The sequence below is a fragment of the Dreissena polymorpha genome, chromosome 9 (genome assembly GCF_020536995.1).
Source record: "Dreissena polymorpha isolate Duluth1 chromosome 9, UMN_Dpol_1.0, whole genome shotgun sequence".
NCBI lineage: Eukaryota > Metazoa > Mollusca > Bivalvia > Myida > Dreissenidae > Dreissena > Dreissena polymorpha.
The window spans coordinates 69,901,443-69,926,114 of record NC_068363.1 but is presented as its reverse complement, the minus strand read 5'-3'; the positions used below and the strand labels follow the sequence as shown (position 1 = coordinate 69,926,114).

Below are 24,672 nucleotides of genomic sequence, written 5' to 3'. Positions count from 1 at the left end.
TATGTGTATGGGAACCCACAACATATATAAACTTAAGTTACCTTAAAGCATTTGAGCTGGGGTGCAATTTCCAACATTTGAACTTGCGTGATGAATTACGGAGTCACAGTTTATACGAGCTGTGTAAAACTCATATTCGTCATTTGACTTCTTAGTGTGACCCATAAATTAATGCTTATGACACTTGTCTTGCATGCAATCCTAGTCACCAAAAGTGAACATATTCGGGAAATAATATTAAAATTGCATGACGGATGATGAGGTTACAGTTTTGACTTGAGATTACACCATAACATGTGACATTGACCTTTGATACAGGGACATGGAGCATAAAGGCATCACGATGAATCCAGAAAATGAGCATGTGTTATTTGTTTAATTTCACCATAAATAATTAAGCTTCACTATGCCACAATTTATTTTTAAACCGCGAAATGTGACCTGTACGTTTGCGCTTAAGCGACGCGTGAAACACTCGACAAGCCGCTTGTACATGGCGTATTGCATAATGAATGGCCAAATTACAGCTTGGAAAGTCCATTTTATGATCCAATTTAACATTTTGCTATATTTTGTGACTTTGACCTTTGTGTTAGGAGGACAGGTTTTTGATGTGTAACTTTATTGATGGTTCTTAAAACTTCAAGTACATTCTAAACCAGTATATTTTGCCTTCTCAAATATGTGTGGCTCAACAATGAATTAAATAAATTCAATATGTATATTGTTCTACTTTTGAATACCTTATCATCTATACGTAATTTAGTAATTTATTAATAAAACAACAGCTATATTTGATACATATGAGATAGTAATATTACGCATATAGAAATTTATGAAAAGGATTATACAAGTAAATAAAAAAACACTAAGATTGTATGTTCATGCTATAAACAATCAAGGCATTTAAAGCAAAATTCGTTGCGTGTTTTTCTCGTGTGAATGGCTGTTCGCATTTCACTACATGGCAATTAACTGGAGAGATTACCTAATGGAAAATCAGGAATTTTATATTAGTAAAGCATACAACGTATAAAATTGTCATAATATCAAGTAAAGCCTCTTCGCAATTTTTGAACGTATTTCTTGTATTGAAGCACGGGAAACTACAAAACCAATATCAGGAGAGAAACTTCTATTAACGTCAGTTAGTCTTTTATTGAAAGCAAGTGACACATTAGCGAAACAACATGGGGCAAAACAATAAACATAACAAATGACGATCACTGTTTTGGAACTTAAATACAAACCGTCTGTGGCGTATTAAAGTGACTTCGAACCTTTCATGAGAAGGAAGGGCTTGCATACAATACCTATCGAAATAACAAGCTGCTAGAATGCAACGGGCCATGTCGTTGCAAGCTCAGGGGGCGATTCAAACGTTTCACTGCCTTCAAACATTGATCCGCGTGGGAAAAATAGTAACCAAATGACAAAGTGTTGTGTTTGTATCTGTTTTTGTAACTCTATATATTTTTTTTTTTAAACTAAACCAACCCATTTTCATAGATGCTCTAATTCTTTTTGCCCCTCCGAAATTTCGGACTGGAAAATACACTATCTCACACAAATTGTTTTCCAACACATTTTATTACAATACTGTACAATTACAGATACAAATTAATACATATGCAACACATGTAAAGTCATACTTTGTCTATACAATTATAGACAATGATATACAAAGCAATGAGCATAGCAAAGTGGAAAAAGCCCTACCTTTACCATACAAGAAAGACAGACTTTAACATAATAAACACAATTTAAAGCTAATGCGTTATGTTTTTTTAATTAAAGAAATTAAGAATATATGCATTTCCTGTATATATTATACACTTACGGGTGAAAATATTACGTATGTTGATAAACAAGATTACAGACAGTATTATGTCTTTGTTGGAGATTACATAACAAATCATGACAAGGAAAAAAAGCTTCATGTCTGACATAAAGTTTACAAAACGCAGTGCAAACTGAAAAGAAGGCTTCATTTTTAAACGACCTGATATCATGTTCATAATAAAATCAGCATACACTGCAAGTATAAGACAGTTGCATGTCATTTTGTGTTGGAAAATCATTAAAGATGCATTTATAAAGAAATTTAAAAAAATAAAAAAAGGACATTTTCTAGTGTGTATACATATTTAAAGTATGTTTACCTCGAATTAAATTACTAACAAAAATATTTTTTCCATTTAATTCATATGTATTTTCATTTTTTAAGGAATTTAAATAACGTATTGTGTTCAATGTAAACTTAAACAATTATTAAACAATTTTTAATCTTCAGAAAACCTTTAGATAGAATGTTCATTTACTTTAATATAAAGAATTTAATCATGTTTTAGTTATACTGACGTTTTAAAATTAGACATTCATAACACCTATGTTCACTGACTGACTACACATTCCTTGAAAATAATTGACCTTGAAAAATTGAAATTGGCTGACAGTAAATAAGTTCCTTCAACCCCGTATCTTTTAATTGCTTGTTTGTTCTAAACAACGTTTACTTTATCGCATTTTTATATCAGCGTAGCTGAGCTTTATTTAGATTCTGTAATAATTCAATTTGTACTGTGTGGAGGCATTTTAACGCATTCCCGTAATTATCTTCAATGGTGTAATATTTCTGTCCATCGAAGCTATACGCAGTGGAGCAAATTTTAGTTAAGTTGCTTATCGTGTGTAAATTTTATGTTGCCCTTCTAAGGTTGGTTGCTGGACGTAATACAACTGGCTTAAACTCCCGATACTATGATTTGATTGTTCCACGGCGTTCACACAAGGTCTAATCATTCGTTATGTTTAATGTTGTGTTGCATGCACTGTACCGTTTTGTATAGGCAAAGATACACTTGAAGTTAAAAAGACTAACGAATCTTTACAATAAATACTCTCCTGACAATCTGTCGTGAGCTTCCATAGTCTTGAATGGAATGCTGATAAGATTGTAGCAATAAGCTTCATTTGTGAGTCTCGATATCGACATTAGCTCAGGAATGTTAACGCAATCATAAACTTGTAACTAATATTTTTTACTCCGCCATTGCTCAGTATGCGACATTTAAAGTTTTAATTGAAATTAAAGATTCGCTACATAGACCCTTGAATAGTGCTTTATTCCAATAATTTATAAATTGCGACAGCGGATCTGGAATAGTGACGTTATAAAGTATTGTTAAATAAGTAAGTTATCGCATATAATGTTTTGGGAAAGAGACTTTTTAGGATTGTTTGATAATATTCATTCTCGACTTGGCTCGTGAATCGTGCCATTGTCAACAAAGATCACTTTGAAATTTATCTTTCGCAACATGTGCTCTTGAAAAGTTAAATCCTCATTTTTGTTTTGCAATCCAGTCAGAAAGGTTGACCGTCATATGTTTAAGTGAGAAATTTGTACTTGTATGTAAGAAAAGTCTACCTTTATATTTTTCCAGTCACTGAGTCAGAGTTTAAGTCAGACAAATTTACCTTGATATTTTTCAGTCTTTCGAAAGGATCTTGGATGAAGACTTCTTGAGAGATTATGTCTATATCAGCTTCCTTAAGGGCCACCACTAGCTCGTTCATTGACTAGAAAGTACAAAGACAAATAATATGAGTAATATGAAAAAACATAAAAGATTCTGGCATTGGCAAAGATCTTATGATAACTAATTCAGACTTAATGTCCATTGTAATTATCGTTTGGAATTTCTGCAGCGTTTCTAACCATTTGGAGGAGGTCACACATCGGACAAAATACAACTTTGTTAATGACTAGGTAACATATTTTTCAACTTAATAGTAAAATGTTGTATGTTTTTTAAGGTTAAATATCGTATCACATACTCTCAATAACGGATAAAAAAGCTAAAAAGAGTCAGCATCATGTTGATGATTGGAATTGATGTATTTTCCAAAATAAGAAATTCTTAACGACACAGGGTTACTGACTGGCCCTACTGCTTACATGTTGAACAATACGAATGCTGATTCGTCAAAAAAAAAGCGAATCGCAGAAAATAACTTATCTGCTTCAGATGTGCAAACACCTACATAGGAATATTACTTCGTCACAAAAGCTTACAACAGAAAAGAACTCCAGAGCCTCGTGTATTATGGCAACTCGGTGCCAGTTGAAGGCCCCCAGAAGATTGACGCGGGTAGGATTCATGGACTGGTCCGGGGCCCCCAAGCGAAAGAGTCGTTTGAACCGAGCGCGGTCCGAAAGGATTGGTGATGTGGACGCGTAACTAAGCTGAAAAATAAACCATAATAATCTAACAAAGAGACAAAATACTTGTTGATATTTTTTTTCGAAAGAATGGTGTTTGATTTTGATTTGAAAATGAAAATAATGCAAATATTGCCATGGACATCATCTTTGACTGAACAGCAAAACAAGGTAACTATTTACCATATATTGATTCTATTACTGTTACTTTTTATAAACGTGTTCGGAGTCATACGTCACATTTGTGTAAAAGAAAAGACAAAAACAGTCCAACTTAAAATTTTAATTAACAACTTCGTTGTGATTATGATATATTCGGATTTTTTGTTTTGTAAATAATAGGTTATAACACATACACAATATCCTCATTTGGTCAGCTTATAATATGTCCACGATAACCTTATAAAGAAATTCTAGATTCTGAAGGTAAAAAATATTTCAGCAAAAATAGAGATGTTTTTTACAAGTTGTTTAGCCTTCTAGAATCATGCTCCCGTGTAAACAGACTTAAAGACGGTGACCCAAGTTTATTTGCGGGTACGCCAAATGGAATTGATACGTCTTATACGGACGCTATGCGTGCGCGGTTAGAACGCACCGAGAGTACGGCCTGCATTCGAAAAAATAGCGACACGCTCACAAGTGTCCTAAGGCATTCAAACCATTACTACGTAAACACATTTTCGATTGGATTGTCTCGCGATAATTCTTCCTTCACGACACGCATGTTTTACATTTGCGACCGAAACGTCCATAATGACAACACCAGGGTTGCATAGGTTGTAGGTTTGCATGTCCTCGTCAAGTCATGGCGTGGCGTAGTGGGCTAAGATAGGGCATATAGTAATAAGAACATTATAAAAATCAATAGCCTCCGACATGGGTAATTGTGTATTAAAAATGAATCGTTTTACTCAATCGCCAACTCCCTGGGCCATGTTGTGGTGATGTTGACATCTTGTTATTTGGTGGTCTACCTAGCTAATATCGTAGTTATAATGGCAGCATAGCACTTAATGGCATATTACCGTGGTATTAGCAATGTAATGATGCCATCATATTACTTAATGGTACACCTGAGGAATATCGTTGCAATAATGGCATAATATTTCTCAACGGCCGAATACATAGGTATGTAATAGTAATAATTGCATAATATTCCTCAATAACCTAATACCTGGATTATATTGTAGTAATAATGACGTCATCATTCTCTATTGGCTATTACCGTATATTTATTATGGCAACAATGAAAACATATTACTCAATCACCTATTACCTGGATAAGTGTGTAGTAATAGTGGCATAATATTACTAAGTGGCCTATTGCCGGGTCAATATTGTAGATATAATTACGCCATATTACTGAATGACCTACTACATTGACAAAATTGTAATAAAAATGACATAATATTACTCAATGACCTACACCCTAGGAAGTGCTAGAATAATAATTACAGCATATTTCTCAATGACGTATAGGTAATATTGTAGTAATAATGACATTATACTACTAGTTGGCCTATTTCCTGGGTAATATTGTTATAATTATGTCCTACTAAATGGGTAATGTTTTTTTAAAAATGAAATTACGTTACTTCGTGGCCTTTTCCCTGGGTAATAATGTAGATAACATGACACACTAGTATTCAATTGCGTCCTACCTGGGTGATATTGTAGTAATGTGAAGCCTCTGCCGTCGACTCCGTGCATGGCGAACACCCTCCTCCTAGGAGCATCATGTAGCTCGGATATTCGTTGAGGGCCTTGAATGTCCTATAGACGCAAATACCGCGAGAACACTGCAAAAATACCAGCTTAACATAACCGTAAATTAACACATCAATAATGTAAGAAGTGCTGTGCGAAAATCATAACTAGTAAAAAGCTGTGGTGTATTATTTAAATCACTCTCTGCTGTTAAACAAGGGTGATTCTTTTTAGTCTGCATATGAAGTCCAAAGTACGCGAACGGAAATAAAGGTGTTTTTTTTTCTTTTGAAGAGATGCTGTAGATTACTTTTAATTAAAGATATTAAAATCATAAAAGGTTTTGCGTGTTCTGTGCACCGAGCTATGGTATGTAGGCCGCTTTGTCTGCGGGGTTTGCATAGACAAGGTTATTCAAAAGTTGAGTACTTTTAGCTGAAGTAGTTATGTCTGCTTAATATACCTTTTATGTAATGACAGCATCAACCAACGAAAATACATATTTAATCAAATATGGCACAATCAATACTAACTTTCGTATTTTTCATCAACTTAAGAGTATCAACAATATTACGGAAAATTTACATTTTGATCGCTTCTGGCTTAATGGGTAGCGATTTTGGTAATAATCTAATCTAATAGTATAGAAAAATACAAATAATTCCCGAATCGTATTGTATATGAAAATATTATATATTATGTGCATTTGCAAACTCTTTTTTAGGTTCAATATAGTTTTAATTCAGAAATGGGTGATTTATCTATTGGGGTTAAAAGTAAATGCTGCTTTTTAAAACAAGTCATTGTCGTGCATGCCAATTCATAACTGCGAAACGTTTGTGAAAACAATGTTGATTATTATCATTTGAACTGATGACCTAGGTTTTATCTCTGACTAAGTGTTATATGTATCTGAGATTTCGTGAAGACAAACGTTGTGATAAGGTTTCTATATATCATATAGATTCAATTATCATTTTCATGTATATATTCAATTAATGTATTTGCTGGACCGACACAGTGTAGGTCATATAGCGACTTTATGGGAACAAAAAAAAATGTTGATAATGTTCTACTGTTAGGACGGACATATACGAGATTGTTTTGATTATTTGGAAAACATTAACGCAAATGTGAAAGTGACAACCACACCATGTATTTCGTGTGTAAGGAAAAAGTTCAAAACTGGCATGAAAAGCACGGGCGAATTGTCACATAAAAACTTTGTAGCGCAGAGAACATTGAGATGTTTACTTTGACAGTAAAAAATGTAGCGCGTGGTAATTAAATTGTGTCTACCATATCGCGAACGCAGTTGATTTCTTAAAACGAAAGAACATAAATGCGCTGTATCGGTTAAGTTTTCGTCGCTGTACACACCTTCCATGATTACTGTGTGTTACTCGGGTGCTAATGCCACAGTGAAAAGACGTTGCCATGGATGGAACGCGCTCATCGGAGCTATTTTGTTTGCGAATGCAGAATCTGGATGCAAAGTGGTTAAATGCAGTAACGGACTACATTCTTCAGTATACGTGTATTATGTCACCCAAAGTCTAAACAAATATAAACACCACTAGTATTATGCATCGATGCAGTCTTAATATGTAATATTATTGAACTTAAACATTTCAACTTTGTCGGACAAACTCTGCATCAAAATACTGCATGTGTAAAACCATTGCAGCTTTAAAACAATTATAATTCTAAAAACGGTACCCACAACAAATATCTATACATGGTTTGCCTGCTAGATTAACGGGTGATTAAGGGTCCATGATTTCCGGAGAAATGCGCACATGTGCACAATTCCATTAATGTGTTTTTGAAGTTTCAACACTTAAGCAGTACTAGTTTTGAAAAACTCGCGACATCGATTAACTAGCGGTTTGATTGACTGGTGATTGGCCTTCTGCATGGAATTTCCCACACTTAAGAAATATCATCGCTCTAATATGTTCCCTGTTCACGTAAAGGTAAAAAGTTAGTCGAAAACCATCATTCGAGTCGCCTTCTGGGAAATCAGGCTAAATGCATGAGCGTAAAGTCTCGACCGAGATCGGTTTGCACAGGCTTATCTGGAACGACACTGACCGCTTTTATGGAATTGTTGGTTTGTACAAAAATCTTAACGAACATACATTCTAGGAGGAAAGTTTGGTCCCGATAAGACTGTGCGTACTGCGCAGGCTAATATTGGACGGCACATGCGTATAGGGTAGTTTGAAAATAGACGTCTCAGTTCTTTCGAACAATAATAAACTTCTTCTCCTTATCAGATGAGTAATAGTATTCCGCTGATATCCAATAAAAAATAACTTCTGGAACATTTTTACACCATTTGCTGATGAACGTTTAACCCATTTATGCCTAGTGGACTTTCCCATCCTTCTAATTTGGATCAATTTATTTCCAAAATTAGGGATGTCTAGTATATTTATTTCTATATTTAGAATATTTCTAACAGAAATCCCTTCAAGCAAACAGCGCAGACCCTGATGAGACGCCGCATCATGTGGCGTCTCATCAGGGTCTACGCTGTTTTCCAAGGCCTTTTTTCTAGACGCTAGGCTTAAATGGGTTAAGAAGTTCTATTTTTCAAAATATCAATATTGTATACGTTTATTTCGAAGTTAAAATGGATGCAATACGGACACCGGCAATTATATTTGCTCTCTTAAGTAAAGATAGGTCTTAAACCGACAAATATTGTTTGAATAAACACTCTAAAATATCAATCATTTGCTTGGAAATCGCGATACTCTTATCCGAGTTTAACGTGTTACTGTATAACTGCATGTAAGACACACTCGGTCGGAATAAGGTATCAAGGACGCTCCATACTGCTGCTTTTAAAAGAGCAATCGCATGAACGCATATGAAGTTTGGTTGTCGTTCGAAGAATAATGCTAAAACTGTAGCAACAATATAATATTAATGGTAACGATCACAGAATAAGATAAAAAATCTATGAGTGGCCCATATTAAGTAAGAAAAACTAGAGTAACTACATGTATGTTAGTAAATAAACATATTGAAACATCACATATAGAATACAAATGATTTAAAACGTTGAGAATATACCAGCACTGGAAGCAATTATACCTTCAGCTTTATGAACATATGCGTACAATTTATAATAGACATATAATATTATTAAATTAATAATACTATGTTTTATGTTTATTAGACATACTATTTCTTTTGGTATCTGTTTGTTTTATCCGTTTTGATGCCGTATTGTGATATAATTCATTCGCAAACATACTAATGAAATGTTCAACAAAAAATGAATGTTTTCAATATAAACAGATTTTATTCAAGAATGAAAAAAAATTTAATCTAAGCTTTGTGGTTTGTATATAATATGAACTGACCAACAGTGAAACGTATATCAATGTATTACATATAAAGTTCATTCACAGACGTAGTTGTATAAAACTTCAATAAAATGGTCTACATTTAAATAAATATCAGTAAGACTGACACCGGCACAACTCGTAAATCTAAGTCCTAGTAAATGAAAAACTTTTCACAAACTAACACATTATATGAACTTTAAAAAGTAATGAATACATTACTTTATTTAAATAAGTTAGCATACCATGGTGTCTATGTACTCGTATGTGAGGTTGTATCCATGCAGAAGGTTCGGATATGCGTTAACGTCTGCTAAAGCCATCTGGACCGGAACAAGACACGCGCTTCCTCCTGGCCAAGCAGTTCCGGTCATCGGCAGCATCCCAAGAAGGCGGAGCTCCCTCGGTTCACCTTCAAGCGCGAGACATCCGGCAACATGTGCAAACAATATTGCTACGATCATTGCACGACTATAACCTGTCCTCTCTGGAAGATTTTAGGTCACTAAGTATTTACATGTAAATGAGCCTCGTTCTGGTTATTTGGCTTAATGCGTGTGCTTAAAGTGTAATCACATATTAGTCCGTGCAGTCCGTACTGGCTAATCAGGGACTACACTTTCCGCCTACACTGAATTTTCGTTGAGAGTGATTTTCTGTAAATTAAAAATTATTTAAACGAATAAAGTGTCTTTCCTGATTAGCCTGTGCAGACTGCAAATGCAACTCTGTTACGACACTTTCTGCACATTAATTAAGCCCTTTTTTGCCAGAACGGGGCTGAAATTTGAAAAGGCTTACGAATTGATATATTCAACTCAAGTTTTATCATCCAAATACAATACTATATACATATGCAACTCGATGAAATTATTCCTTCTCAAAACAATTCATCTATCCATATGAAGATCAAATTCATTTTGTCACTAAACGTCGCAATAGAAACGAGTTCACGATCTTAAAATGAACTATTCCCTGAAGACGGACGTCTTAATGATTGATATTCATGATGGAATAACCATGCTTATAAAGTAGAGTCAGATAATCGCGCCATTTAATGATTATCGATAAAATGTTGTTAATTAAGGCGTCATTTATATGTCAAAGAACCTTTTCAGTTCGTACTAAGAAATAAGAATACTCAGATAACAACGGGTCGACTCCATCGTTAATGGAACTGTTTTCTTCATAATGGTTTTACTAATAGATGTTGTGCACTAAGTTTTCACGCTTGTTATTATAACATATCATATGTCTCTTCTGATTAGTATAATGGTATTTTTGTAGATTTCTTAAAAAACTAAAGCTTCCATTTAATATAAGTTCACTGACGGGCCACATAATGGTGGTATATTTATCTTTCGATACCATTATGTTATATGTGGCAGTGACAGGGACAATTATGTTTGCGGCTAAAAATTTCAGTTTCAGAGTTTTATATATTTCATTTCCACTTCTTTTAACAAATAAAATTAGAAAAACGTATGTTTATACCATAGTTATATTTTGAGATATCGACATTTGCGTAATATCACTAGCACATAGTGACTTTTAAATATGGGTACTAAAACATAAACAGAAGATAAACACAGTAAAATGAACACTTTACAATAATAGCAATTGTATTCTACATTATTCCACTAATTTCTTTTATCCAGAACAAGACACACACAATCATGTGATTCGTTTTCTCTGATACATTTTTGAAAGTATGGTTTCCATGAGAAAAGAATTCAATGTCCCAGCTGGAAGCCTTAATGTTCCAATGAAATAGCTTGTCTTGAAGCTGGGATCAACTGTTTTACAAAGAATTAAGCTTGTTGTATATACTGAAACACAAGGTAGTTGTTAGACGGTTATTCCTATACTGTGAGCACATTTATGCATATTTGCATGACAAAAAAAAAGAAAAAAATTAAATTCTTACTAAGTATAAGTACATGTCGGATATTAAACGATCGCATATTCCGTGTCAATGTGCTGATTATTAAACAGCGATGTTCATATGTCCATTTACACAGTATAAACAACAAAGAGCATGCAAAACAAAATCAAATCAGGAACATGCGCTATTACTTTAACATGGAAACATGACTCTTTCTGTTTCTTAAAAACAGGTTCAGTTCACAAAAAAGTGTGGCATCTTAAAACTGATATTTATAATATGATTTTGTTGTAGTACAAATTAAACAATGAACATTTTTATCGTCTGTTGCGAAACCTTCAGATTTGAAAATTTATTATACCGTTTTAGTAAAATGGTACCAACAGGTAAAATACGATTGTTTACCCGATTAAGTAAACAAAACATCTCAAAAACTACCATTTAAAATGTTCCCCTTCCACTGACATTTCTTAGAGAGACTAAAAAAAGAGTATGGTTCATTTAACAAGATCAGTTTCAGGTTTTTTAATTAATAATATTAGCAAAGAAATGTACTTCGATTGCAATTAAGATAAGGTGGCTCTTCCTTTTGCGTGATCTGATTAGTTGCTGATAATACGTCTGGACTTGGTAATTGACATGACGCCTTGTCTATGATCGCTCCGCCCACTAGAATTGATCCATCAATCAGCGATCGATTAATCGGGCGTACTCATTAGCAACGACCTGTCCGCCATTTTCTAAACAAGCTACATGTTTAGGTTCACTTTTATTCCAACGAGTTTCTTTTGTTTTCCTTTTTAAAAAATGGTTAAACGGTGTCAATACGGATTATGTAACTCGGACAATCGATATCCTGAAAGATTAGTTGGTGACATTTAATTTATATCGTTTCCAAAGCCGGAAAGAAAAGTGTAAGAGATGTATAAATACATGCGGTCGTCACCACGAACAACTGAACGTCAACACTGTCAACGACAATTATCATATATTTTTATCGGATATACTAGCAGATTTAAATAGTTTATGTTATCGATCTGATTATCACATAATATTTCACTTTTTTTAAATAGTTTTATCAGTTACTAGGTCAGAAGCGAGGTTCATCTGCATTACTTAAAGAGAAATAAAACCCAGCATGAAGCCTAATTCATGCTGTGTTTTATTACTCTGATAGTAATGCACTTAATTGACGTCATACATGTTATTTGAAGGTGACATGTGATATATTATCTTATTAACGGTATCGACACATTTGCACTCATGTGGTGTCACCAATAAACGCTTTTAATCCACACTAGGAGCTCGAATGCATAGATCTCATTTTTTAAACGAGTTTCGTTTATTTTGTTCGGATTAAAAAACGGAAATGAAATATGGCAAAAACGGTGTAAAAAGGGTTAATGCAACTCTGACATTTGGTATCCAGAAAGATAAGTTAGATGAATTAAATTTATACCATTTCCAACGCGGCAATGCGGTCTTGACAAGAGCGAGTGGAAGCTTCAAGAATTACCGAGATCCCCTTTATAGAACATTAATTTATTTCACAAACTTGAAATGTCATATAAGCAATAACTAAGCATTATTAAGTATGTATTATGTCACGTGTGCATGTATAATAATTGAGAATTTTGGTACCCAATTCGTGTAACTTTAGGAAATCCTCGTTAAAAATCGCGTTTCTGTGTGTGTCAGAAACAAGTGAAGACCATTTTGTTATTATTTTAATAAAGACGTATCGATAAATGCTATTGTAAAAGAGTTATTATTACTGATATTAGTTAACCAATAAATGCGGTAACTTCGGGGAAGTCGGTACCTGCGCGAGCGTCTGATATTGGTAGCCTTATTAATTTATAATAGCCTGACCGTATTCCATTTCGTACAACGCTAATTTTATATCAGACAATGTCCAAACTTACTGTGTTGTTTTTGCGCTTTAAATTATAGTGATTGATAAATGTCCCATAAGCAATGTTTAATATGATTAATATCGCTTTTATACGCAATAACATGTGGGATTGAGGTACCCACCCGGCGTCAGAAAGCGCGTAAAACTTCACCGAATTCCCAGTTATAAAGCGCTATTTCGTGTCAAATACAATGGTAGGGGGAAATGTTTCGGTAATAATTTTGTTAATAACACGGGTAAATACCGGTGAAGTGTTAATTTATTGCAAATACCACCATTACACGTAATAACGGGTTCGATTTCGGTAAGCGCGCAAGCGTTTGAGAGCGTGTTTAATGTACCGATTTACCCGTTATCAATAGCTGATGTTCTCTTTAATCGTATATTTTTTGCATTTGCAGAATAACTAAATGGCATCAACCCCTTTACAAGGGTAATATGGTGTTAAACAAGTCCATAAAATCATCCGGAATATCGCGTAAATCTATATGCAGTCTATAGGCAAAGAAGCCATTTTGGTGTTAGCTTGTCTAGGTTTTCTTCCCGCTGAGCCTAGTGATTAAGTGGGCGGAGCGATCACTGATAAGGCGTCATGTCAATTGTTAACACGTAATGCATGCAGTGAGGTGCATGATCATCACCTGTGGTTTGATTTGTATGGAAGCATATTTGTGCCACTACTTACCAGATGAAATAACGTGAAAATGATGGCGGATTTCGCGGGAAAAAAAATCTCGATAACAGATAAATTTTCACGAAAATAAAATAAATTATGTTAACACGAATTTTTCCCTGTTAGTGCTCTAAACTGCCACCACATAAAGATAAATTTAATTTTTCACGAAAATAAATCACTTTTCTCGAAAACAGATAACTTTTCATGAAACCTTGGAAATAATACATTTTCACGAAAAGAGTAAAATAACGGAAGACTTTTTTTGAAAACTTTTCACAAAACCTTAAAAAATCGCGAAAGTTGCCAGATCTAAAAATAGATGCACTTCAGAGCCTTTAACGTGAATACCTAACGTGGTGTTCTACGCGTGGTCTGTAAGTATGTTTTAATTAACTAATACAAAGTAGATCTATTAATTGTATTAAAGAATGATATTAATTGTTATCAAAATGTTTGAAATGTTTTTGGTCTACACTTCTTTTATAAATATAATTTGGGAAGGCACGTATTCATAAAAATCAATGTTTTCAGTGGTAAACTTATATTTTTTGTTACAGCTGTCCCAGAGCTGTTTTTACTTTGTGTCGTAAATATACTGCAATAGAGGTTACCAGTGGGGAGGGGGAGTTTATCAGGCCGAACTTTGGTCTTTTGTGAGTGTTTTTGTTTTGTTTTCTTTTCAGAGTATTACCTATCCTAGAATTCATACATGCCAGATTTGCAGAGATATATATTGCGATACCTTTTTAGACTGTGGACACATACTGTGCTACGTTTGCAGCTGCAAATTGGAAGAAAGGGGTTCGGTATGCCCCATTTGCAGGTGTCAGTTCAAAATGTCCAAAAAACTGTTTTACAAAATAAAACTATGTTTCTTGGACTGATTTATGGCGAGGGAGTAGTTTTTAACACCCAGGTCCCTACCTCCAAGATCAAGGTCACTCTTATAGGTCAAATGTCCATATATGATTATATGATACAATGTTTCGTGTCTGGAGCACAACTTCGTCATTTATTAGGCGCATTTCATTTAACTTGGTTCTAATTTTCCCTATCATTAGACTATGTGTCGCTCTTAACACCCAGGTCCCTACCTCCAAGGTCAAGGTCACTCTTATAGGTCAAATGTCCATATATGATTATATGGTACAATGTTTCGTGTCCGGAGCATAACTTTGTCATTTATTAAGCGCATTTCATTTAAGTTGGTACTAATGTTCCCCATCATTAGACGATTTGTCGCGATTAAACACCTACCTATAATGTCAAGGTCACACTTATAGGTCAAATCTCAATATATGATACAGTTTCATGTTTCATTCGTGTCTGGGGCATAACTTCGTCATCTTTCAAGTGAATTTCATTTAACTCGGCTCAAATGTTCATCATCATTGTCCAAAGTGTCATGCTGAACAGCCAGGTCCCTTCCCCCACGGTCAAGGTCACACTAAGACTTATAGGTTAAATATCTATTTATGGTACAATGTTTTATGTCATGCCTGCGTCCGTAGCACAATTTTGTCCGCGGAGTTCTTGTTTTTTTGTTGTTTTTTCTTATTTTCTTCACTTTTTGATAACATTGATTTCACATTGATTGCTATGCTGTGATATGACAAAAAGTATGTCTTATTTTAAATAAATAATTTATAAAATAAACAGTGTCATTATTAATTTTATTTGCCCTTGCTTGACTTAATCATGTTAATGTGTTTTAGCTCTACTTTTCGACGCATGTTGAGTTATTGTTGTCAGACCATTGTAGTTGAGGACATCAGTCTTGTTTAAGTGTGTGACTGATGTCCATTTTTCAACAACTATCAAAGGTTTTCACCTCTAACTTTGAACACTTGCAGCCAGTTGTGTAAACTTTGATAAAAGTTATCATTGGTTATCTTTTTCAATATCTCTGGTTTTTGGATAATTTAATTAGGATTCCAATTGTAAAAAAAAAATTAACGAGACCATCACATGCTTTGGATATTTTTTTTGTTGTTGTTCAAGTTAACCAAGGTCTTAACCAATTTGGACAAATTTAAGCAGTGGACAAAGATAACCGGCGGATAAGATATCCAATTTTTATACAATGGACTGTTGTTAACTATCAAAAGGAGAACACAAACTTGCAAGACAGATAATCCAAAAAATATTTTGGCAGAATTATGGCCCATGTTCAACGTATATTTTTTCACTTAGATTTTCATTTTATAATAATAATCTAGCACTGCCCTGAGAAAAGTCGTGTGTGTGGATGTCGAACGGTTCTTGTTAAAATATCATCTTGATTACCATCAAACAAATTCAACTAATACAGCCACTTCTGACTTACCTTTGCACTTTCACATACTCGGTGTAGTTGTACCTTATCAAATAGTTAGTTGTACATAACTATTGATGTATTTATCCATATATACTGGTGTGTTTGAGGTATGTTACTCAAAGGTCAAGGTAACATGTAGACTACTGCATAATGAAAATTAGTTTGGATATGAAACACTCTTATTTTATGGCATAAAACTGCTTTTCTCACCCCACATTGGCGGAACAAGGCAAGACGAGAAGTTCCTTATGACAACCCCTGCATTCATGGTAACACGAGAAAATGACACCTGACAGCCCTCTGACACGACTGCAAGACACAATGATATCAAATTTGACAGTCGCAATGAGTCAGTTTCTCTCGTTTATCTTTAGTCTTTACAGAACCGTCTCAAGGCGCACCTTGTGTTGCCTTGTTCATACCGTATGCCCAAAAAATTATAACTATTTGACAGTATAAGGGCGATTGCCACAATTGGGCAGAACAGAAACATTCCACCGTTCATATGAAATTTGGAAGTGTTACGCAAACAGTGCAGTGATCCAGACATTATATTTCCAGACACTCTACCCTTCTTGTAACACTACTTCCCCCGTGACGGTATTGATTCCATATACACCGTAACCTGGTTTGTGTTGTTTTTTTTAACTTCAGGGTGTTCATAACAAATAAAGCTAGCATTTTGGCCACATATTTAAATGATATTTTAAAGCGAAACTGACAAAATATGTATTGTTTTATTGACACACAATCATACATGGCAATGACAGCACATACAAAGCCAACAGCTTGTTTAAAACTAGTACTTGCTCTGCTTTAAGACACAACTATATCTATAAATTGACATTTTGTCAACCAATGCACAAGTTAACCAGCTTGTAAGGAAGTATCATTAAGTTCATTTTTGTTTCATTTCCGTGTTAAACGAGGCGTTCAATGCACATGGTTATTGCAGCAAAAAGCTCTGTTCCTTCTTTTCTGTTTCTAGGTGGGTATTGAACATTCAAATCTCCAACAGCTGCTCTTGCAATTGTCAGGAACTCTTGTGATACACCAAGTTCTGGAGGGCGTTGAGAATACTCCCGTTCCACATCATATAATTCCCTATTGTCAACCAGTAGTATTTTACAATCTCTTGCACAATATATACTTCTGGCTGAAAGAACAACACCTCAGGTTTTCCTGCAGGACATAAAATTCGGTTATTTCGACGAACACGATGAGTATTCCAAATATTGCAAACTTCATTCAGGTCTTTACTAATGAAAGGAAGAAAACAGTATCTAGTGCATTATAAGTGCACACTATCAGATGTGTCCAGTAATCCGAAATCACTCATATCTTTAAAATGGTTCATCCAGACATTTCCACACGTTTCTCTAAGACTTCGCCAAAACCTCTCAATTCTGACATTTCTGTTAGATGAAACATAGACGAAGCTTAGGATCGCCTGGTACTGATCTGCGTCTGTCCACCGTAATGCCATTTGCACATCAGGGACAATAGAATTTTCTGTACCGCGGTCACCGACAACCCGAACTGGAATGCCATTAATTTCCCTAATGTAGTCTAAATAAAAACTAGATATGTACATCGGCTTTTTGTTAGAATCACAACATTTCAGCCGCAACACTCTACGGGAAAATCCATCCACAGCTCCATGGATTGACAAACCGTATGGCTTCAATTTGTCCCAGCCATCTAAATGGATTGCAAAATTGGGACCATTGTTTATATAAATTCTCCGCCTTAACCTTCCCGCCTGCCTTAATGCAACACCTTGTGGATCAATGAGTCCTTAAATTAGACGAACCATCTCAAATGTAGCTGCAAGTCCATGATTAATCAGGAGTCTTTGACGCATTTGCCGGTAACCAGCATTTTCACCGGAAGCTGATAACTCAAGCAATATTCCTTGAATAATTTCTTCGAGACTGTGCTGACTTTGGCCTCTAGTCAGGCGGTAACGTCTCAAGACTCGGAAAATTTATCGTTCGCTTGTTATTTTTCCATGTCGTATGGCCATAACTCCAATAATTGCACGTATAGAATAACCTCTCTGACGATACAAAACAATAAGCTGTGATGATGACATACCCTGAGGATCGGCGTCCTGAATATTGTATGCGAGCATGATCTGGAATTACCATAAAGAAAATTAAAGATCTATTATTTAAATAAAAAATCTAAAGGTCTAACAAGTGGCTTCCCATAGGGGGACATTGGTACTGTACCGTTTTCGACCTTTGAACTCTAAATGTGACATTGACACTGTATAGACTGTTGCATTAATGAATACAGAAAAATCGCACATCCATTTCTCAACCAGTAATTTCCATTTTTGTGTCTGAAAATAAATATGTAAAAACAGCTTCATGTATTTTCGTCAACAAAGATGCATTTACATTAAAAATAAAACAATAACAGGAAACTTACTACTTCCTATAGTATGCACGTACACTCAAGATCTTGGTCTGTAGGATAAAGACTATGCTCACCGATTGAAGAGCATCTATTTTTATATAACTGCATTGTGTCACACCGGTCTTACAGACCTGTGTGAATGCGCGCTAAGCATTGTGGGAAACGGACTTTTTTCCATCATGTCGTTGGTAAATATAATAAACACGGAAGTGAAAAATGGTTATTAATTATTATCAAAAACAGGCCCCATCAAACCGGGCCAGCTGTCATATATATTTGTATGCAGTTTGTGCTTCAAAAGGAGCCACTTTTCATGTCAGTCTATTGTTTGTAAGAATCACTAAACACGTAACTTAGACTAACTAAACACGTTGCAAGACTGTATGTGTATCTTCGAAATAGTAAATACATCTAAATCATAAATACATATTTATAATTAAATACCTGCTGAAATTTGAGAAAGTAAACTATTTAAAATAAATGCTGTGAACATTACAAGGAATCTTACATGTAGGCCTAATGTGTGAGAGGATTAATCAGGGATAAAATAAATGGAGTTCGAAGGATCTAACATTTTGAGGAGGACGCCATGGTATCTTGGACATTTGGCACTTTCATATATTTATTTAGTAGATACTGAAAATGCTGAATGTTCTAATTGCAACATCAAAGACGAGCAGGTGAGATTTTAACAGCTTTATTTTTCTTGACATAATATTGTATGTTTTCCATTTAATTTATATGGCGCTCAATTTTGCTAGGCTGTTTTCGGGGAAAACCCTAGGTATTGTCATAGACAGCTCGTCGTCAGACGTCCGCGTCGTGCTAAAACCTTTACATCGGCTCTAAAATCAAAGTGCTTCCACCTATAACATTGAAACCTCACATGGATACTATAAAAAGTATATGCACCTTGATGATTTCTACACACCACACCCATTTTGGGGTCACTCGGTCAAAGGTCAAGGTCACTAACCTCTAAAAAATTTGTAATAAATTTCATTTATTCAAAACTGCACCGCAGCCTAGCTTGGCACCCATTATGTGGTGCTCTTGTTTATATATAATTTTAAAAATGTATTAATAACCAGAATAGTTGATGCATGTATAAATAAAAAGATAAAGCCATGAACAGTGTGTTTTAATTTTCAATAAATATGCTTTGATTGCATATATACAAAACAATGAAGTCCATATATTGTTAACTTTTTTTAAATGTTGAATGTCACACCTTACGTACCAGTCCGTTTATGTACCAACACTTTATGTAGCACTATCTGACACTTTATGTACCATATTTATAATATATAGAGATAACTAGTTTAATATGAATGTGTGTTATTGATGAAATGTATTTTGTGTGATAGTATTTATGAATTTAGACTTGAATATTGGCCATAGATTTTATTTTTTGTCAGATTGTCTAAGTGTCACTGATTGTCTTAGTTTAATTTATTAGCGCAAGTAATTGTAGTACTTAATAAATGATTTATTAGTCTTACCTTAAATTGAAGTAAATTATAAAAATTCATTTGTCTCTAATCTTATCCTGACTAAGGATTATAAAGTCTAAAATGTTTGTATTATATTGTATAATTGAAATGTGATACTTTGAAGAGAAGAGAGAATGACCTTAATGTTCAAACTGTAAAAAAATCAAATTATTTCCTTCTTTAGACTTTAATCATGTTTAGAGAATGACCTTAATTCATTAGGACTGCTATGAATGAATGGACAATAACACCTATATTTTATGTAGATGGTACGTAAAGTTTCAAAGTACCGGTAATCGGTAGTACATAAAAGGTCACACTCTGGTACATGTACATAAGGTGTTACACCCTAATATGTTCATGGTATCAGTGTTTCAATAATGTAGTGTTTGTTATTATGTATTGCTGAGGTTGTTTTGTTTCAAATTTTAAATTTGCATTTATTTTAAAGCATTTTCAGTAATTTTGTGAATTCCATGTTTTTTGTAATAAGGTGAATTATGTTGCACATGGCGTCAAATATTAATTCATGGTCGCTATGGTGTAGAGAATGTTGTCAGCTGGGCGTGGGTTCGATCAATACTCTGGGAGAGTTCTCATTATCGTCTCCATGGACCACAAGCACTGGTGTACCAAGTAGTAATAGCAGTAGTAGTAGTAGTAGTGGTGGTGGTTGTGGTGGTGGTGGTGGTAGTAGTAGTAGTAGCAGTAGTAATAGTATTAGTAGTAGTAGTTGTAGTAGTAGAAGTAGTAGTAGTAGTAGTAGTAGTAGAAGTAGTAGTAGTAGTAGTAATAGTAATAGTAGTAGACTAGTAGTAGTAGAAGGAATATCAGTAGTAGTAGTAGTAGTCGTAGTTGTTGTTCTTGTTGTAGTAGTAGATAATTAATTAATTAGTAGTAGTAGTAGAAGTAAGAGTTGAAATGGTTGTGTTTGAATTTCTATTGAATTCTGATAATACACACAATGATGCTGCTGCTAACGATGATGATGATGAATATGATAATGCTGCTGCTGATTGTGATGATGATTATATGATGGGACTTCGGTATTATAAAATTTGTGAGGTTCAAACACAAAACCTGTTGGATAATAGAACTTCTCATTTTATGACAAAAGAGCTAGATTGTTGAGTAAAAAATAAGTATAAAATTCCCTAATAGGAAAGCTACCATTAAAGGACCATGTGGTCTTCATCAAAAGCAATGCATGAAACAGTTATATCTCTTTCAAATGCACTCAATATTGCTGTTCTAATTGATATGCTAAGAAATGCTTCTGGAAGGGCATACACCAATGAGTACTTTCCTTCAGTTATTTCTTCTAAAAACACATTAACAACACTGTCGCCCTTAGCAGGAATTCCGGACGCCCGCCCTAAGATGTTCCCTCCCCGGACAGTTCCCCCATTTTAGTTTTAGTGCTTACATTACCTCCCCCCCCCACCCCACAATAAATTTATAATGGTTTGGTTGAAGTATAATCTTGATTTATTATCAAAATGATTATTTTGCTTATGTAATCTTTTGTAATTAACTTTTTATATGAAGCAGCTTTTTTGTTGTTTTCTTTGGATTAATCATTCATTATTTTTGTTAAACTGTTTAAGGAGTGCATGTAAATCATTAGTAAGACGTGCATGTTGGTGTACTAGAGGAATACATGGGCTATTCTCAAAATCTTACACATGTTGTTTTTAATATAATTAAATAGGATGTTTTTAATCCAATTAAATAGGGTACTATGTAACTGTCAAAGAAAATATGCATTCATACGCATATAATCCATGTATTGCATGTCACTGATATTTTCAATTTTACTAGTAGCTAATTAAGACTAATTAAAACAGAATTGGACTTTCCTTGCAAAGTATTTCATTATTAATAATATAATAATATAATAAGCTAATGTAATCAAAACATATTGATATTTTAATAATTTAACTCAATGATATTAATAATATTAATATTTGCCCCAAAAAACTAGGGCAGGTAGATAGGAAGGATTTTTTTGGGAAAACCAACAGTGTTGTCAGTGTAAAATATTTGTAAAGCTTCTTCAATTTCAGTTTTACATTTTATGACCTGCAACATATTCTATGCTTCTTTATTTTACTATGGTAAGTCATTAAAGTGTTATTTATTTTTCAACTATATAATATATGCTAATCTCATATAATGAATTACAACCCCATTTAAAGATGACACCTAATCTAAATTCATTTATACAATAGTTATAATTGTTTTATTGTAACATACTATTCCACTAAATATGACCCTCATAGAACAACAATGCTGTGCTTTACTGAATTTTTCATTGATATCAATCATTTAAAGAAAAAAATCTATCAGGCACTTATAAAAAATATAAATAATTAGGGTGACAAAATTTAACAAACTGAACAAGTCAATTTGAACTTCTCTTGCAATGCAAATGGAGCCACTTGAAATATCAAATTGTTCCCATACTAGTCGGCAATATAGCTATGCCATTGTGTCTATTCAAAATATGCATCAGACACACCTTCTGAAACTTTTAAAGCGGTTTTGAAAACGCTATTTCATTGCAAACTTTCGTCAATAAAGGATACATGTTGTAAAACAACCGAAAGTGAAAGTACAGTTTTACAAAAATAAAGAGAGAGCGAAATTGTTGAAAACTAACGAAAATTTTAATTGATACTAACATAAGACCGTAAGACTGAATAAAATAATACTTAACTTTTAAATCATAACATGAATGTTTACTTATAAAGCAAATTCTTCATTCATCCAAATGGAGGTGTGTGATGCGTCTAAGTATAGAGGTGACAATAACGTAGTGACGTCACCATCTATGTATAGAATGATATAACTGACATCTTTCGCGAATTTATATTCATAATTTCATGAAGTTATCTGATTTCGAGAACAGTAATCTGTTTTCGCGAAATATTCCATTATATTCATGAAAATTTTATCTGTATGTGTTGGCAGTTTAGGGCACTAACATGCATAAATTCGTGTTAAAATAATATATTTATTTCCGTGAAAATTTATCTGTTTTCGCGAAAAGAATTTCTTTTCGCGAAATCCTCCATTATTTTCATGTTGTTTTAAGTTGTTAAGTGATGGCACAAATATGCTTCCATAGATTTGATTAGAAATTTCCATTTTCCATACTACGCCAGTTTATGAAGAAAAGTGTTCAAGTCAGCCGGTTTACAGAGTATAGAGAGAAAGAGAGAGTACCGCGTGGGACTTATTGCACTCTGTAGAGTAACATGTTGTTGCAGTTTGTTTCTAGACCAGAACTTGTACATGTATCGCTAGCTGTCAGTAAGGTCAGAACGCATTCAAAGTCTAGTCGAAATTATGGAGGTGATAAAGCCTGTGGTTCAAGATCTGATTCTTTTATGCAATTTACACACCTACACAGAGAAGCTATACCAATACTCTTGCTACTTCACTCCAGGCCCAATGACCAGCATCAGTAAACCTGCTATTTCTGATTCTTCACCATCTGCCTCTACTGAATCTTTTTCACAGCTCAGTTCAGTAAGTCAAAGCGAGCCCTCGGCCACAGGCATTCATTCACTCTTGTAGACAGTACAATGTGTCAACTCTTTTCCATGTATCGAGTTCTTGCAGTAGTCCACCCCGCCTCTCAGAAGAGTCTTCCACCCACCACACGACCGATTTGGCGAATGGCTAAGATTAATAAATTTAAATATTCTTTGCATTTTCTATGTTGTCCATTCAATATTGCAATTTTCATCACTAAAGCTTATTGAACATGGGAGACGATTCGTGTTAAAAGTGATTTTAGATTAGACCTAGTTACACCCATTTTACTGCAATGCTATTCATAATTGTAAACTTTACTGATGTATATGTATCCATTGTTATTTTAGGTTCGATAGTCTTTCATTAATGTATATTCTATTGTTCTCATTTTGAGTTCGTACCTTCTATCAAATTGTTATTGTTGTAATTCTAAAGTATTTGCCCTTTTAGAAATTAAATGTTACAAGTATAAATGTCTAGAGATATTTTTTATAAAAGGGGAATGTGTATGAGTGGTCATTATGATTATTATGAAAAAAACATACACTCGAACGTCACTGTAAGATAGGTAAATTTCTCTCTATGTTGTATATGTGTCTATGTGTCATCAAAAGTTGTTTATGGCCAATATCTTGTATGCATCAATTTGCAGCTGTTCTGATATTCAGTCCCTTGTCATGTGCTTTCAGCAGTGTTCTTTGATGGCATGTATGTATTGCCCAGTCAGAACGTGATATATCAGAAAGATTTTGACTTGTCGGGACTTAAATAACTTGTGTAACAGATTGCCAATTACTGACTAAGCTACGCTTTGACTATGTACTGTAGAAAGACAAACTTCATTTTCGTAGATTAATGTAGTCAAGTTTTGACTATTGGCATCGCATTCTCCCAACCTGGCGACGTTGAAATTATAAATTTGGTGACAGAAATAGAAAAAAGGCGTCAACAGCAACACACATTTCACACAATTGAATAGTTAATATAGTGGAAGATGCTGAGAGCTCTAAAAGGGACACCGCTCGAACAAATTATTTTTCATTTGAAACATTCAACGGTATTTCAATAATAAAAACGCTGTTGACACCCATAAGTCAATATAACGTATTACCCAAAATATGAAAC

General features: G+C 34.2%; 1 protein-coding gene across 1 annotated transcript in view; it reads right to left on the bottom strand.

Annotated features, from left to right (window-relative positions):
- The window catches only part of LOC127846142 (gamma-aminobutyric acid type B receptor subunit 1-like), a 23,444-nt gene extending 13,827 nt beyond the window's left edge, over nt 1-9,617 (bottom strand). The window contains exons 1-4 of the mRNA XM_052377318.1: nt 9,540-9,617; nt 5,890-6,027; nt 4,079-4,249; nt 3,481-3,582 (exon numbers count right to left, since the gene is read on the bottom strand). Coding sequence (XP_052233278.1) covers nt 3,481-3,582; nt 4,079-4,249; nt 5,890-6,027; nt 9,540-9,617 — 489 coding nt within the window. The remainder of the gene's footprint in view (nt 1-3,480; nt 3,583-4,078; nt 4,250-5,889; nt 6,028-9,539) is intronic.
- Between the last annotated feature and the right edge of the window lie 15,055 nt (nt 9,618-24,672).